The sequence below is a fragment of the Electrona antarctica genome (assembly GCF_951216825.1).
Source record: "Electrona antarctica genome assembly, chromosome: 4".
NCBI classification, from domain to species: Eukaryota; Metazoa; Chordata; class Actinopteri; order Myctophiformes; family Myctophidae; genus Electrona; species Electrona antarctica.
In genome coordinates, this window is record NC_136809.1 from 28148691 (window position 1) to 28164963 (window position 16273).

General features: G+C 48.3%; 1 protein-coding gene across 1 annotated transcript in view; it reads left to right on the plus strand.

The window, feature by feature from the left end:
* Window positions 1-7596: 7596 nt before the first annotated feature.
* The window catches only part of bnc2 (basonuclin zinc finger protein 2), a gene marked incomplete at its 5' end in the record, with an annotated part of 20447 nt that continues 11770 nt past the window's right edge, over window positions 7597-16273 (plus strand). Inside the window, 2 exons of the mRNA XM_079498349.1 lie at window positions 7597-7620; window positions 14304-16273. The exon at window positions 14304-16273 is cut by the window's right edge and continues 459 nt beyond it. Of these exons, the coding sequence (XP_079354475.1) occupies window positions 7597-7620; window positions 14304-16273 (1994 nt within the window). The remainder of the gene's footprint in view (window positions 7621-14303) is intronic.

A 16273-nucleotide genomic window follows, 5' to 3' on the forward strand; every position in this document is an offset into this window, starting at 1 on the left:
GACAAGCTCTAGGACCTTTAACCCGAGCCTCACTAAGCCTCCAGGTGGATCAATAGATAGATAAATACATTAACATCTCTTACAGTCTCTCTCTCTCTTTCCATCTCTCCCTCTCTACTAATCGTTTTCTCAATGATACCACTCCCTCCCTCCTCCCTCCCCCTCCCTCCTTCTGCCAACCCCCCTCCCTCCCTCCCTCCCCCTTCCTCCTCCCCTTACTCACAAAAAACCCACCAAAGTTCAAAGAAGTTCAATTCCCAGCACTCCTAGAAAACGCCCCATACAGCTCTTACACACTGACATGCACAAACATGCACAACAAGCCACAGCCAGACACCCATCCCAGGCCATTACTGTGACTATCTCACACACACACACACACACACACACACACACACACACACACACACACACACACACACACACACACACACACACACACACACACAGACACACACACACACACACACACACACACACACACACACACACACACACACACACACACACACACACACACACACACACACACTACATCTTTCCTAACAACCTAACAGCCTAGACAGAACCTGGACATTAGCTAATCCATACTTATTGCATCTGGGTCCCTCTCCCCCGGCCTTGTAATTCACACAGATAGAGACATATTAGCGCTAACACGTGCTGAGCTGTGCCTGGCAACAGGTTCCAGTGCTAACGCTAAATTGACTTAGTGCGAGTCTCACGGGACGCGGCGAGCAAAGACGTCGGCTGCTATAGCTGAAGATGCTCATGGACTCTCGGGGCCCCAGTAGGACGTAGTCTGGGCCCGGCCCCGTATTGACTTTCTGTGAGGGCTGTTTAGCGTGTAGCGCTAGTACGCAGGGGTCAGGGGAGGGGAAGAGAGGGTGCCCCGGCTCAATGAGTTTACTGACAGGAACCCCGCTGACCACAGGGCCAACGGGGATCGATAGAGTGGAGCAGCACAGCATTAGAGCCAGGCTGGGACTGACCCAAACAATGGCAGATAGCATTACAACATACACAGTAGGTCTATAGAGGTATTATGTCTGCATTACAACATACACAGTAGGTCTATAGAGGTATTATGTCTGCATTACAACATACACAGTAGGTCTATAGAGGTATTATGTCTGCATTACAACATACACAGTAGGTCTATAGAGGTATTATGTCTGCATTACAACATACACAGTAGGTCTATAGAGGTATTATGTCTGCATTACAACATACAGTAGGTCTATAGAGGTATTATGTCTGCACCGCTTGTTGTAAAACACAGTGCAGTACACTGTGTTTTACACACTGCACATACCGTCTTCTGTCTCGACATACTGTACTGTGAACACGCACGCACGCACGCACGCACGCACGCACGCACGCACGCACGCACGCACGCACGCACGCACGCACGCACGCACGCACGCACGCACTGCATGACACACGTACACACACAAACACACACACAGTACTGTCATCCTCGAGGTTATGTTTTTCTCTGGCAGTCCTGTTACCGTGTTCTCCAGGTGGCCCCACGTCTCCCTCTGAACAAACACAGCAGCCATTTCCTTCCACGCCACCCCCACCCACCTTCCCTCTACACACACACACACACACACACACACACACACACACACACACACACACACACACACACACACACACACACACACACACACACACACACACACACACACACAATGTCACCAGGGGCCAGCCACAGTCATTGTGTGGCCTCCCATGCATCAGCCTGGCGGTCACCCCTCCCTCTCAGCCCGGCCCCGCCTCAGGGCCTCTGCAGCCACGCAGGGTCACAGAGTTGACATTTACCAAGGGAAGTTCCATGGCGAGTTAGCGACGGGGTTGACAGTCCTCTCGTCACGTCGTCCCCACAGCCATCCGTCCTGCAGGAATCCACTCTCCCTTCCTCCCCCGCACGTCCACCTCCCTCCCTCCCTTCCTCTCCGCTCCCTACAATAAAAGAAACAATGAAGTCGTTAAGTGTGCTGTATGACCCTCGCAGGCCCCACTACAGCGCAACGACAGCTTTCATTTTGCTGCCGAGCGCCACTGGGATCCGTATTTCCTTACTGGTGGTATTACTCGCTAATGCTGGTGTTGCAGGATGGGACCTGTTCGCAGCCGCGGGAGAGTGAGGATCGGCATTAAAGAAAATGCACGCGACAAATATCACTTGGGCCGGCAAAACCCACACAAATCATACCCATAAATACTCAATGCAAAAAGCTTGTAGGGTTAAGCGGTTCTAAACGGGTAGCGTTGACTGATGGTGAAAAGTGAATTTTGTGGGCCACGAGGGGCTAAAGGCAGGGCTTACTGGTCCTCCAGGAACAATGAACATCTAGAAGGAGGAGAGGGCCAGCGGAGTGAAAGGAGAGGGTTGAGGACCAGATGTGCGTCGGATGGATCAAACATCTGCTGGCCCTGAGAGCAGTCCGGCCGTTCCCCATCAACCCATGCTCTGTCTCCATGCATTTGACTCACTCTCTCACACACACCCACACACACACACACACACACACACTCACACACACACACACACACACACACACACACACACACACACACACACACACACACACACACACACACACACACACACACACACACACACAAATTCCCCGGCCCTCTATACACACACAATCACACGCAGACACTCATATGAACCATCTTTGCATGCATTTCTGTCTCTCTCTCTTGCACGCACGCACGCACGCAAGCACGCACACACACGCGCGAGCATCATGCATGGTAAAGCTTGCGTGGTTTACTATCTGCCCTGTCAGATATATCAGTCTGTTGTCTTTATTTTTAGACACTCTTTTATTCTGCCTTTTGAAAATCAAATTTGGTTTCAATCTAAAGCTTCCAGATTGAGAGGTATTCATCTGAGTTATTATGCTCTCACACGCACAGTCACTCACATACGCACACACACACTCAAACGGCAGGATGAAAAATTCAGCGTACAGGTCTGATATGTATTTTTTGGTGTTATTGTTCTGGGCTGTGTGTGTCTTGATGGTCCACAGCATTTGCTCGTGTATAGGTTACAGTGCAGCAGATGGTAATGATGTTTATTTTTGTAGTAAGTAATCACCATTCTGCAGCTTATGACAGTAGACAGGGCGCAGGGACCTGGAGCTGTGCCTCAAGAGACCCCAGAGCACCCAATCTCCAAGCCTGACTTACGCTTAGTTCCGTATCGGTATCACACACCGAAAGATAGCAGATTTACAAGCTCACAGCGTGTCGCGGCACAACGCGTGTGAGCTTGTACATCGGCTATTCCCGGTACAGGACACACTGTGCAATCAACTATAAATCAGGCATCATTATGCCGACACACGCAAACACGCACGCACGCACACACATACGAGCGCGCTCGTGTACTGTACTGTACATGTAGAGATATGCATACTGATTCGCAAACCCATAAACACATGCGTTTGTGTGTCTGGCATCTGCATGTATGTATACTATACACACACATGCAATGACTAGGTGCTGTATGAATGCATATTGTATATTATGCATACTGCACACATACATATACACCTACGCTTACTGTACACGCATACAGGCACGCAGCCACGCTAGCACGCACACAGAGTTCCTGAGCCACAGGAGCACAGATAGATGTGCTCTGGCACATGGTGTAGTCTGGGCCAGTGTAAATCACACCACAGCAACGCTGCAGTCCACCTCTGCTATGATGAACGGGCCAACTCTCATGCCAGCCACTGATTCCAAAGGAGGCCATTTAAAACCAGAGCACGCCATTGTAATTCCAACTAAGGCTTGTTTTTTCAAAGTGATATTTCGCTTTGCTAGAAATATTCGTGGACATAATGTTTTACATACCATGGTTAATGGCCAAAAAGTCCCACCGTAATTGCCTACTAATTTTTGTTCCTTTCACACGTAGTCTTCATTTAGAAAAGCAAAGAAACATGTTGTCATTTTAAACATAAAGTTGGAAGATGTTGGCTAACACATCCAGTAGATCTGTGCTGGAGCACATTACTGTTAATTCATGGCTTCCTGGTTAAGCTGACCAACACCATGTCCTTTGAGGCAACCCTCCGCTTCCTCCCCAGTAGGTACGTCTTGTCCTGGTTTGAGTCTGGCAGGGAGGCAGTGCGCACAGGGCAGGGGGTAGAGAAGTGGACAGGGAAGGCACGAGCAGAGGCATGGTTGAGTTAATGGTCTTGCATCTTCCTGGCAGCATGTCAATAATAGCTCTGATCACATTAAGTAAAGAGTCCATTAGCTTATTCTCTTTCCTCCCTATACACTCCTTCTCCCGTAGAGGGAAAATGACACAGGAGTACAGGAGAGCAATGGCTGGGACAGACACCTCTAACCCTAAACCCCAAAATAGATGCAAATAAAATGACTCAAGGTCTAGCTATTATAGAGTTGTCTATTAATGTAACATGTAACATGTAAAAGTAATATATCACATAATGCCAGCTTTACTTCTGAACCAGTGCAGTATAGATCATTTAAGACCAGTAACATTTCCTGACTCCGGCTGATACCGAGTGCTATGTGTTAGGGTTGATGTGTGTTTGGGGGTCGGTATTACACTGAAAAGGGAGCGCAGGAACGACAGATACATGGGTGCACAACACAAACACGCAACCACGTAGCCAAAGAGCAAATTGTGAGCATATGTTAATGCGTACGGCCTCCAGCCAAAATAGTAATCAAGACAAAGGAGATGTGATAGAAACAAAGAAGAAAAGGAGGTTGTCACACCAATACCTCCCTCCCCTCCCTTTCCCCTGCTACACTGCATGCTGGACAGACAGACAAGACAGACAGACCATTTCTCAGCCGCCTCACTGCTCTCCATTGGCCCTGGAGGAGGGAGAGCACACCAGCGGCCTCCACATCTGTCTCCCAGGCCCCCGACTAGACCCTGGCTGCCGCATCCAAACCCAGAGCAGATCACACCAATCATCCTCAATTAACCCATTCAGGCCTGACGTCGAAATTAAAAAAGGCACATTTTAACGATTTTTCAAAAATAGCAGACCTACAAGTTCATAGCGCGCCACTCGGTGGCGTGCTATGAGCTTGTAGATCTGCTATTTTTCAATAGCTAAATTATAACATAATGTTTAAAACACCAAAAGGGGTTTCCGCCCAGAATGGGTTAATGTGAACCATCAGGCAGACACCCCCCCGTCCCCCCCTAGCCCTACCCCTTTCACTCTCTCCCCCTCCTCCTCCTCCCCCTACTCCCTGCACCTCCCTCCCCTCGCCCCGCGATTCTCTGAGGCGTCCCCCTAGGTCACGAACTGAGTCCGCTGAGTTTGTTCTGTTCTGCTCTTGTTTTGCGTTGACCATCACGGCTACGGTTCCTTTAGCACGGTCGGGGCAAGGCCAGGCTGACGTTACCCCAGACTCAGCTCGTGAAAAGAGACAGTGTAATCGATGGATCAGGCCCCAGGGGTCTGAACGGTGCTCACACTGAGGGTGTGTGTGTGTATGTGTATGTGTATGTGTATGTGTATGTGTATGTGTGTGTGTGTGTGTGTGTGTGTGTGTGTGTGTGTGTGTGTGCGTGCGTGCGTGCGTGCGTGCGTGCGTGCGTGCGTGCGTGCGTGCGTGCGTGCGTGCGTGCGTGCGTGCGTGTGTGCGTGGAGGTTCTGATCTCAGACCGCAGGCTTGACTTTGCTCCACTGAGGCGGCGCACCCATCAGGGGCCCAAAATGGCTTCCATGTGCCGCCCCACATCTGCACCTCTGCTGGGCTGTGGCCAAAGGACTGTCCTTTCCTCTTTGAAAGATGCAGTGGGACAGATTTAAAACAAAGGGAGAGAGAGGGGAGAGAGAGGGGAGAGGGGGTGAACCGGAGGTTATGGGATGCTTTCTTTATTCACGGCGGGGCTGTTTTTCAGAAAGGCAGGTATAGAGAGAGAGAGAGTGAGAGAGTGTGTGTGTGAGAGAGAGAGAGAGAGAGAGAGAGAGAGAGAGAGAGAGAGAGAGAGAGAGAGAGAGAGAGAGAATATGTAGAAAAACTATAACGGGAGAGTGTTTACCAAGAGCCACCTGGACATTAGGGAGCGCCAGATTGTGACTCACCCTTTTGCGTTAAAGCAGTCTATAACAGCCCCACTCCCCCCCCCCCCCCCCCCCACACACACACACCTTTGCAGTCTCTTGCTATAAATCTACCCTCCAGTCGATTAGTGTGCCCGTAGCAACAACTGACACAGGGTCATGAATTTTTAACCAAAGCCTTGAGTTAAATCAGGTTGAGAGGTGAAGGCGGGGGTATCTTGTGGGCTAGTTGGTTGATCAGCGGTGTCTGGCCCTGGTGAAACAGGCCTGTGGCCTCATCGCAGTCACTCACACCACGAGCCTCCGCAATCACCACTCTTGTCTGGCACTGATGAGCATAATATTGACCAAGATGAGGGCCCCCTTTGCACGGTTGTTAATTAAATAACAGAGGAGGAATCAAGCCTAGATAGATCTGGTCCATGGTTGTAACAAGGAATATGAGGGAGCACAGAGGGCCATGTGTGGACTTTATTGAATCACCTGTGTTTTCCAAGTCTGCCCTTTTTTTCCTTTTTTCTTTTTTTTAAGAGGGAGTACTGGCTTTATATGGAAAACAGGATTCACTGAATCTGGCTTGTGCGGTTCCAGATGAGACTTTTTTCTTCAGCCAGACTAAAGCGTCCTTTTATCGTTCTTTACTGAATTTGGAGGCTCCTGGCCATCAATATACAAGGGCTGTTGTACTCTGACGTAGATGTTGTATAATTACATTACTATGTACTCTGCCAAAATTGAGAGACAGGTCCATGCTTTGGCACATGAGGATAGATCTAATAATTTAAATCCAGATGCTTCATGTTCTGTCACATATAGTAACTCTTGTAACCTTTTGAATGTAACAAGCACAAGTAAAGAAGATATTGACTTGCTAAACACCGAATTACAACTCTGGCTACTGCAGATGAGACATAGCTAACTTCTAAAGCGGACACACTACATTCATGTACGCGTCACAACCAAAAGTGAATGCTTCTCTTGAAGTACAAGCGCGAGAACATAGTATTTACCGTGATCACAGGGCGCTAATTTTAACCTCGGCGCTTCTTACAAATGTCCTCCACCCACGTCTGTAGCTTATCAACTCCCCCGCGGTCCATCACAGTAGAAGAAGTGGAGAGATGGTTGTTCACACATGACCCATGACCTGCCACTGGGGAGCCAGCCAATGGGAGTGGGGGTCTAAAGGGCCATGGGAGCTCTGGGCCCTCTGAAGTGATGGCTCCAGGCGATGGGCTTTGTGTTGAACCCCATCCTCCCGCAACCCAACCCCACCCCGGTGCCCCCTCTCTCTCGCCACTAGCCATCCTGCATTATTCATACCGCCAGGAGATGGGAGGAGAGACACAGAGAGAGAGAGGAATATGGAAGAGGAAGCACCAAAGGTTCAAGACCTTCTCAGATCACAAGGAACTTCTGCTTAACCTCCCTTGAAGTGGCAGCGCAGGGATAGAGATGCTTTTCTCTGGGAGCTGTATCTGAGAGCCAGGCCCAGGGATCAATGTGGGATTCCCCCGAGGCCTGGGTAGGGGGATCGCGTTCACCACCAGGCGATTGGTGGATCAATGTGGTTCCCATGGTTTGTCTTGCCACTGTGAGAGCCATTCCCCCCCGCATTGCAGCGTGATGCCGCCTCGTGATTGGCCGGTCACACTGAGCTGCCCTAAGGTGAAGGTGCATCTACAGCAGCTGTCATCCCACGCAGGCTGATACGGCTTGTCTCTAGGCCAAGATGAACATGTAAACACCTCAGGCTGCATGGTGTACCACACAACAAACCTGACAGGAGAATCAGAGCCTGTGTTTGCCAACATACAGCAGCCGGACAGGAATTGGTTTTGGGGACAGTGGTGCAGGAAAGCACTGATATTTACTAGCCTGAGCTCTTTTTTATTTGCTCTGGCACTTTTCGCCTGGCCCTCCTCCTGCTCTGACAGATCTCCAGCCGATCTGGCCCAGGTCGGGCCAATCACAGCCGTTTATCTAATATGGCACGGGTTTGATACCATGACTGACAGTCCATTCAGTGCAACGCACCTGGTTCACGAAACTCAAACAAACTCTCAAACTAGGCAGTGCTGATCAAATCAAGATTATGGTACGTGCCTATTTCCTGCCACAGCTGTTTTCAGAAACATACTTTTTTAGTGTGCTCTTAGCTGTAATATAAAAGTTTGTGACCAGACCCCCATTTTTCCTACTTAAAAACGGAAGAGCGAAAACCAAGCACCAGACGACTTGCTCAGCAATATGTCACAACTTTGGTTGCTCTGATTGGTTGTAGTATAGCTCTATCCAATTGCATCCAGACTGAGTCTTTTGGTCTGCGCTCCTTGGAATTAAAAAAAGATCTGAGATGTTCCAGATTATTGGCATTTGCAAATTGGTCTGGCAATGCCAGGGTATAGAGCGCTGAAGTCCTGACGTCTGTTTCTAGCGAAAACTAATTCAGTAGAAGTCAGTTGATTCTTCATATCCATACGAGTGAAACGGCCGGGATGACATGTTTATTTTTCAAACACAGTTCTTACATGAGGCGATTTCAAATCTCCCTATGGGGATTACAATGCAAATAAAAAGTACATGAACCCGTGGATTTGCGCCTTCTACCAATATTGACGTCAGACTTCGGTGCTCTATTGATATTTACTGTAAAGGGACCACAATAAAACAAAGACTATAATGTGCGTACAGTGAACACTCCACATAACTATATACTGTACCTGTAGCTCAGCATTGTGTACTGTAGATGAAGGATCTGCCATTCAATGCACCGTACTGGACCTCTCATATTAATTGCTCACATTAACCTTGCTAGCCTGTGCTTAGCACACCACCTTTCTTCTGGACTGCTTTCCAAATACACTCAGTCAGTGAGTATGATAGGTGATGATTAGTGAAAATCTTGTATGTATGCATAGCCCTTAATCCCTTAAGCAAACCACCCTAGAAGCCCCTATGGTTACACACACACACGCACGCACGCACGCACGCACGCACGCACGCACGCACGCACACACACACACAAACACAGCATTGTTAATGCAGTGTGGCTGGCTAATTGCATAATTGGCTGCTTTGTTTTAACTGACAGTGGTGGTGTCTTGGCCCATGACAAGGTTCATAATTTGCTCATCCTGCTTGTCAGCGTTAATTTACAAGGCAGGTACCCCCTGGCCTGTAACAGCACACACACGCACGCACGCACGCATGCACGCACGCACGCACACACACACACACTACCCACCACGATATTTTTACCGCAGTAAGTCCAGCAAATGTATAAATGTTGCTTCTGCGGTAGGCATGAGGTAACATTAATGTTAGTGGTATGGATCATGTGGTTGTCACCAGGGTTCAGAGCCATGCAAAAGAAGCAGTGAATAAAACATACCAGCATGCGCAGGCTGACCATTCTCCACATGAAGAGTGTTGTTTTCCTGTCATCTCTTTCTGTCAGTCTCTGTCTCTGTCTCTCTCTCTCTCTCTCTCTCTCTCTCTCTCTCTGTCTCGCTCTCTCTCTCTCTCTCTCTCTCTCTCTCTCTCTCTATCTCTCTCTCTCTCTCTCTCAGTGTCACTCTTACTCACCCTCTCCACTGTAATTATTGGCTAATAGTCATTAACCTGGCAAACAGAGGTTTAGGCGTATTGTTTAAAGGACTCAGGGATGCATAATGACAGACTAATATGTCATAGCAGCACACAGGGGTGGGTGGTGTGAGAGTGAGTGGGGGGAGGGTGGGGTTTTAATGAGATTTTACTGGAGGGAATGTGGCGTGTGCATGAGGAGGTAGATATGGGCCTGGAAAATCCAGGGACGGGGGTGTGGGTGTGGGTGGGGGAAGGGAGCACATTAAGCTAATTGGAAGATGAGTGCCTACTTGTAAAAGTGCTTCTAATGGCATATTTGTTACTCTGCCGGCAACGTCGCCAGGCTAATGCGCCAGAGTGGGCTAAGAAGTAGCAGCGAGGGCTACGGGGACCTGTGTTTGTCTGCAAATATGCAGTGGCGTGTTGTGTACACACTCAGGCCCATGGCATGCCCATGAACTATATATTCTGTTTCCATGTTCACACTGTCCCACTCTTTATGCTATAATCTGTAAAAATTGATAATTTACCCACTTGTAACTCAGAGACACGTAAGAGTTAATTTTGCAATTTTGTTATTGATACATTCACACAGGATTTTACTCATGCAGAACAGCTATATAATGTATATCTTGACTTGTATATCTTGACTCACATATTTACGCATGCACTCACTCACTCACTCACTTCACGTTTAAATACATAATATAAACTTTGTAGACTGCGTGGAGATGTATAATTCTCAATTAATACATTGGTTTAGGGTCTTTGAGAATACAATTTATTACATATTGTATTAAATTAAACTTAAGTCTTAATGCTCTGAAAAGAAATTGCTACATCTGTAGACTTTGATCATCTATTACCGTTTATGGAGCATTTAGCCATTTCTGTGCATATAATCCTGTGGTCTGGAATTTGATCGTTGCCATAAAACAAGGTATTGCGAACTGCAGCGCCGCATACCACAGTTATATAGCACTGAGGTTAAAGGAATGGCCATGTAATGAGAAGTTCCTAAACTTAAATAAAAAGCACATGAATTTTTCCCACTACTGTATACGAGATCTGTGGATCAGTTTAGTCCGTTAGCCAAGCTTGTCTGCCCTCATAACCTTCTCTAGCCCGCTGTGATGCTTTGCTCCGGTCTCCGTCTGCAGGCATGCGCTAGAGTTTCTGTGCTTGCTCTCTGTGTTCCGAGCTAGGCCATGGCCTAAAGCCCCTGTTGATTGGGCTCCAGAAGTCGGTGGACCAGCGGACGGGGAGTGTTTGTGTAGCCCCCCTCTCAGACACACTCTGCTCAGCAGAGTTCCTGACCTGTAGCTTGACAGCTGGCTGGCCCTCACTAACACTAACGGATTCCATTTGGTAGAAATTACATGCCGCACCATTGCATTCAGACTTTCTTCTTTGATTTAACAATGAGTGGGGAAGTAGAGAAAAGGAGGAGTTGACTAGGATCAGATTAATGTGTGAGCAACATTTGGTTCCTTTATCTGCGCGTGTGTGTGTGTGTGTGTGTGTGTGTGTGTGTGTGTGTGTGTGTGTGTGTGTGTGTGTGTGTGTGTGTGTGTGTGTGTGAGTGTGTGTGTGTGTGCAGCTTACATATCGCAAAAGGCGCTTCTCCACATCACCTGAACGGTATGGTACAGGATCATCATGACACCACTACCAAATGACTGTTGTTTTGTTTTGGTACTAACAGTGCTGAATGGTAGGAGCTACAGTATGCGTCAGGTCTGTCAATAGCCCAAGCAAAAAGTCACAAGATTAAATAAATGAGAACTAGAAATGTTTCATAAATTCTGAATAAACCCAAATGTTACAAGCTGTATAGTTGTGAATGCCCTTTGTTTCCGCCATTGAACAAAGCCAACATTGTTGCTCCAGAAATATTTCTTTCTCTTTCCAGCCTTTTTCGATTCTATTCTCTCCTCTGTCTCGTCCTCTGTCTCTTCCTTCTACCCGTCCTCTCAATTTGCGACTTCGACTTGATTAACAGGTATATTGTTTAATGGACATGGAAAGTAGACAACCCACTAGCAAATGTTTGCCATCCTGTACCGTACCGCACTGATATCTGGAGAATCACCATCCTGTACCGTACCGCACTGATATCTGGAGAATCACCATCCTGTACCGTACCGCACTGATATCTGGAGAATCACCATCCTGTACCGTACCGCACTGATATCTGGAGAATCACCATCCTGTACCGTACCGCACTGATATCTGGAGAATCACCATCCTGTACCGTACCGCACTGATATCTGGAGAATCACCATCCTGTACCGTACCGCACTGATATCTGGAGAATCACCAAAAACATAGACGGTGATTCCATGATTCCCACTGGAATAGAGCACAGGCTTAATGCCTTGTCTTTCTTTCTTTTTCTTATTACAATTTTATAACTGCAGAAAAAAAGAAGAAAATCTTCTTACTGAAACTATTCAAGTATTCGCTTACTAATTTGCTTCAGTTTTTTTATTCCAATTAAATCAAATGGAAGTATACAAATGCCCCAATGGCCGTGCAGTATGAAATAATAGTACCCAGACCTAAAATTTAAAGTTATACCTCCAGGCAAAGACTCTGAAGCGCACACAGAATGAAAGTGTAAAATGTTTTTTAATGTATATTTAACAACAAATGCCCCAGTGACTATTGATGTTTGGTCTCAGAAGGTCTGCTTCTCCAGTATATCTGAGGGCGTGATGTGAAACCGCTCAACAACCCCCTGCCTCCTCTCTCTCTTTCACTATATTTTGATTTTTTTTCTCTCTTCTTCCTCTGTATCTCTTCCATCCTATCTCCCTTCTCTCTCTTTAAACATTTATCTTCTGTTTTCTCCATGCAGGGCCTTTGTGCTTTGTGATGTTGGTTTTCTGCAGCTTTATACTCATAAGAGACGAGTTGCCATTTATCTTGTATTGGTCCTAGCAGGCAAGGGGCCTGCATGAAAGGTTACCATAATTGTCACTATACTCGCCTCACGTACATCCATGATGTCACTTTTGTCGGGTCCCACAGGAACCTGTGTCAACTGTACTATTAAACACATAGTACAGTTCTTTCCTCATCTATCTCTATCTTTCTTTCAGTCTCCCTTTGTTCTATCTGTTTCTATTTCTCACCGTCACACAAATACACAGACCATCTCATACAACAGCCATAGAGGCAACAGAGCTGACTACTTGGATTTTAACCCTGCACATCTTCTGGTCTTCAGGCAGGACTACTCTGCTACATAAGCAACCATTGTATTCCAGTTGTGTTATCAGTGCTGCTTGAAGTCGTTGAGAACACTGGGTTCATACAAGGTGACAAAAGCACTGGGTCAAGTATTCTGTACATCATCAAAGTTAGGAGCTCGACCGCAAATCTTGCATTCGGGCCTTGCCAAGATTCTTTTCCCAGAATTCCTTGCCATGTCTTGGTGTTTGGCAATGTGCACATTTAGCAAGGGAGTCTGGGCGTTTTACTTTTCAGCGGTTAATAGCACCATCTCCAAAAAAACACACTAGCCAAGGAACTCCTTTTGGAATAATGCTCCAAAAGTCTCCCATTGGAGCAATCCTGTTCCTCTCAGGATGGAAACTAGTTTCCCACGCTTCCCAGGGTCTACAAAAGTCCAGGATTATGAAACTCCATGGCTCATGTAAAATATCTACTTCTGACATTCACTTCATTACATCTTTGGCCCCAGCTTCTTCTCTGTCCTCATGGGCAGACATGGTGAAATGCAAGCCCATGCATTTTCGGTTGACACAGTCCCTGGTGACAAAATACAGCTTCATTAATATTTAATCTGACAGAAGATATGCATCCTGTAAACCTAATTAACATAAAGCACGGTAAATACTGCTCCACAGCCAGCTTAATGAGAGGAAAGCGAGCTCAGTGTCACCTCGAAGGCGTCTTCAAAGACGACCTTAAATAAACATGAGTTTTCTTATTTGAATGTCCAACGCTGTTCCCTCACACAGTACATCGCAAGCCTGCTTTGTTGCTCCCTTGAGGATTACATTACCTCTGAGATATAAACGCACACTAAGAAAAATGCTTGCCAACTGAGGTGCAATTAGTGGCTCACGTTAATTATCCTATTATTTCCCTTAACGACTGACGCTGGATGTAAATATTAGAGGGGACTGTGTGCGTGTATGGAGGGAGTCTCAGCAAGAGTTCACATCTTTTAGAGGGCTGTTTTTGTTAAAGAGTCTCACAGCAAGTAGATCAACAGCATCGTCCCCACAATGTAGAAATTTCACTGAGACCCATTAATAGCCCCCACCCTGGTGGTCTCAATTTGTTTGCTTTAGACTCGATTAATCTCTCACCCGTTCTCATCGCTTTGTAGCTAATGACTGCATTTGCATGGCTGAATAATAGCTAAAAGTGGATGAACAGAGATAGGAAAACAGTGGGACAGTGGGAGGGAGTATTTTGACAAAGTTCTATTATTCACTTGTCGCTCCAGGGGCCCCTGAATTTCATGGGCAGAAACCCCTCCCTCCCCCACCTCCCTATTGGCTACGCTGATTATGCACAATCAATGATGTTTTTTTTTGTGTGTGTTTGTCTTCTGTCTTGTCTCCTCTCTTGGGCCTCCAGGATACTGCAGGCAAGGTGCTGGACCGCTGGACCATCATGTCCCGGGAAGAAGAGATCATCACCCTGCAGCAGTTCCTTCGCTTCGGCGAGACAAAGTCCATCGTTGAGCTGATGGCCATTCAGGAGAAGGAAGGCCAGGCGGTCACCGTTCCCTCCTCCAAGACAGATTCCGGGATCAGGACATTCATTGAAAGCAACAATCGAGGCCGCAGCCCGGGGCTGCTGACACATCTGGAGACCAGCAGCCCCTCCAGCATTCACCACTTCGAGAACATCCCCAACAGCCTGGCCTTCCTTCTACCCTTCCAGTACATCAATCCTGTATCTGCCCCCATGCTGGGCCTGCCTCCCAATACACTGCCGATGGAGCAGTCTGCTCTGCGGCTCCGCGAGCCAAGCTTGCCTAACCAGAGTGAGCAGATAGACACTAGTGATTCTGAAGTGTCCCTTTCACCTTTCCGCCAGAGTCCCAGCCGTGGGGCCATTTTACCCATGAACAACATTGAGCCCAAATCGGAGCCAAGCAACAGAGCGTCGCCCATCTCACCAACACCTTCAGCCCATCAGGCCCAACAGGGGCAGACGCCGCTGCAGCAGCAGCAACCACCACAGAATCCACCACAGACTCACAATCAACCTCAGCCCAACAGCATGAATGACCACCAGGTCCACCACCACTTTGTGAAGCACGAGCAGTCCAAGGCCATAACCCACTCCTCCTTCTCCTCCAAAATGCACCGCATGCGCCGCATGGGGGCCACTTCCCGCAAGGGCCGCGTCTGCTGTAACTCTTGTGGAAAGACCTTCTATGACAAAGGCACCCTGAAGATCCACTATAATGCTGTACACTTGAAGATCAAGCACCGTTGTACCATTGAAGGCTGCAACATGGTCTTCAGCTCGCTGCGCAGCCGCAACCGCCACAGTGCCAACCCCAACCCCCGCCTACACATGCCCATGCTGCGCAACAACCGAGACAAAGACCTCATCCGCTCCACTCCCGGTACACCCGTCATATCCAGCTCCAAGAGTTGTGGGTTCACCCTCACCAGCCCAGGGAGGCCACCCCTGGGCTTCACCACTCCACCACTGGATTCCATGATCCACTCACCCATCCACTCACCCCTGGTGTTCCCCTCCTTGAAGTCGGTGCACCCAGTCCAGCCGGTGCCCCCGTTCTACCGCACGCTGCTATCACCCGCAGACCTAGTCAGCCCTCCGGTGTCACTGCCTACCAGCCCCATCCTGCCTTCCACCACCAACAGTACCTCTATGATGGACCACCAGCAGCACATCCTGGCCGCTGCAGCCGTAGCCTCCCACAATACCAACCACCACCACAATCACTTGTCCGAAGCCGGGCCCATGTCACATCGCATGCCCACCCCAAGCACCAACCAGGACCCAGCCGCCACTGCTACCAGTGACCCCACCCCCAAGAAGAAGCCACGCAAGTCCAGCATGCCGGTGAAGATTGAGAAGGAGGTGATTGATGTGGCAGATGAATATGACGAGGACAAAGATGAGGATGAAGATGACAACTGTCACCATCACCACCATCACCCCTCGTCCCTTCTCCACAACAACATCAAGATGAACGGAAACTGCAACAGCAACAACAACAACAATGGTGGTGGCAGTAGCGGGAACCACAGTGGTGGTAGTGGGCACCAGTCCCCCTCCCAGGATGAGATGAGTCCTGGCCTGACCCTGCGAGGAATGATGAGGCACAGTGAGGATGAATGCCGGGATGGACCCCCGGGCAACGAGGGCAGGGTCGGTGGGAATGACCTCCGGGGCTCCAGTGAGCTCCGGTGCATGGGCAGTTTCACCTCGGAAGACCAGGACCACGAGAGGGACTTTGAGAACGAGTCAGAGACCTCAGACTCCAAAATGTACTACCGGGACGAGATGATGGAGGTCGACGAACATCAGCAGAAACTCAGCAGGTGTAGTGGCGAGCTGGACAA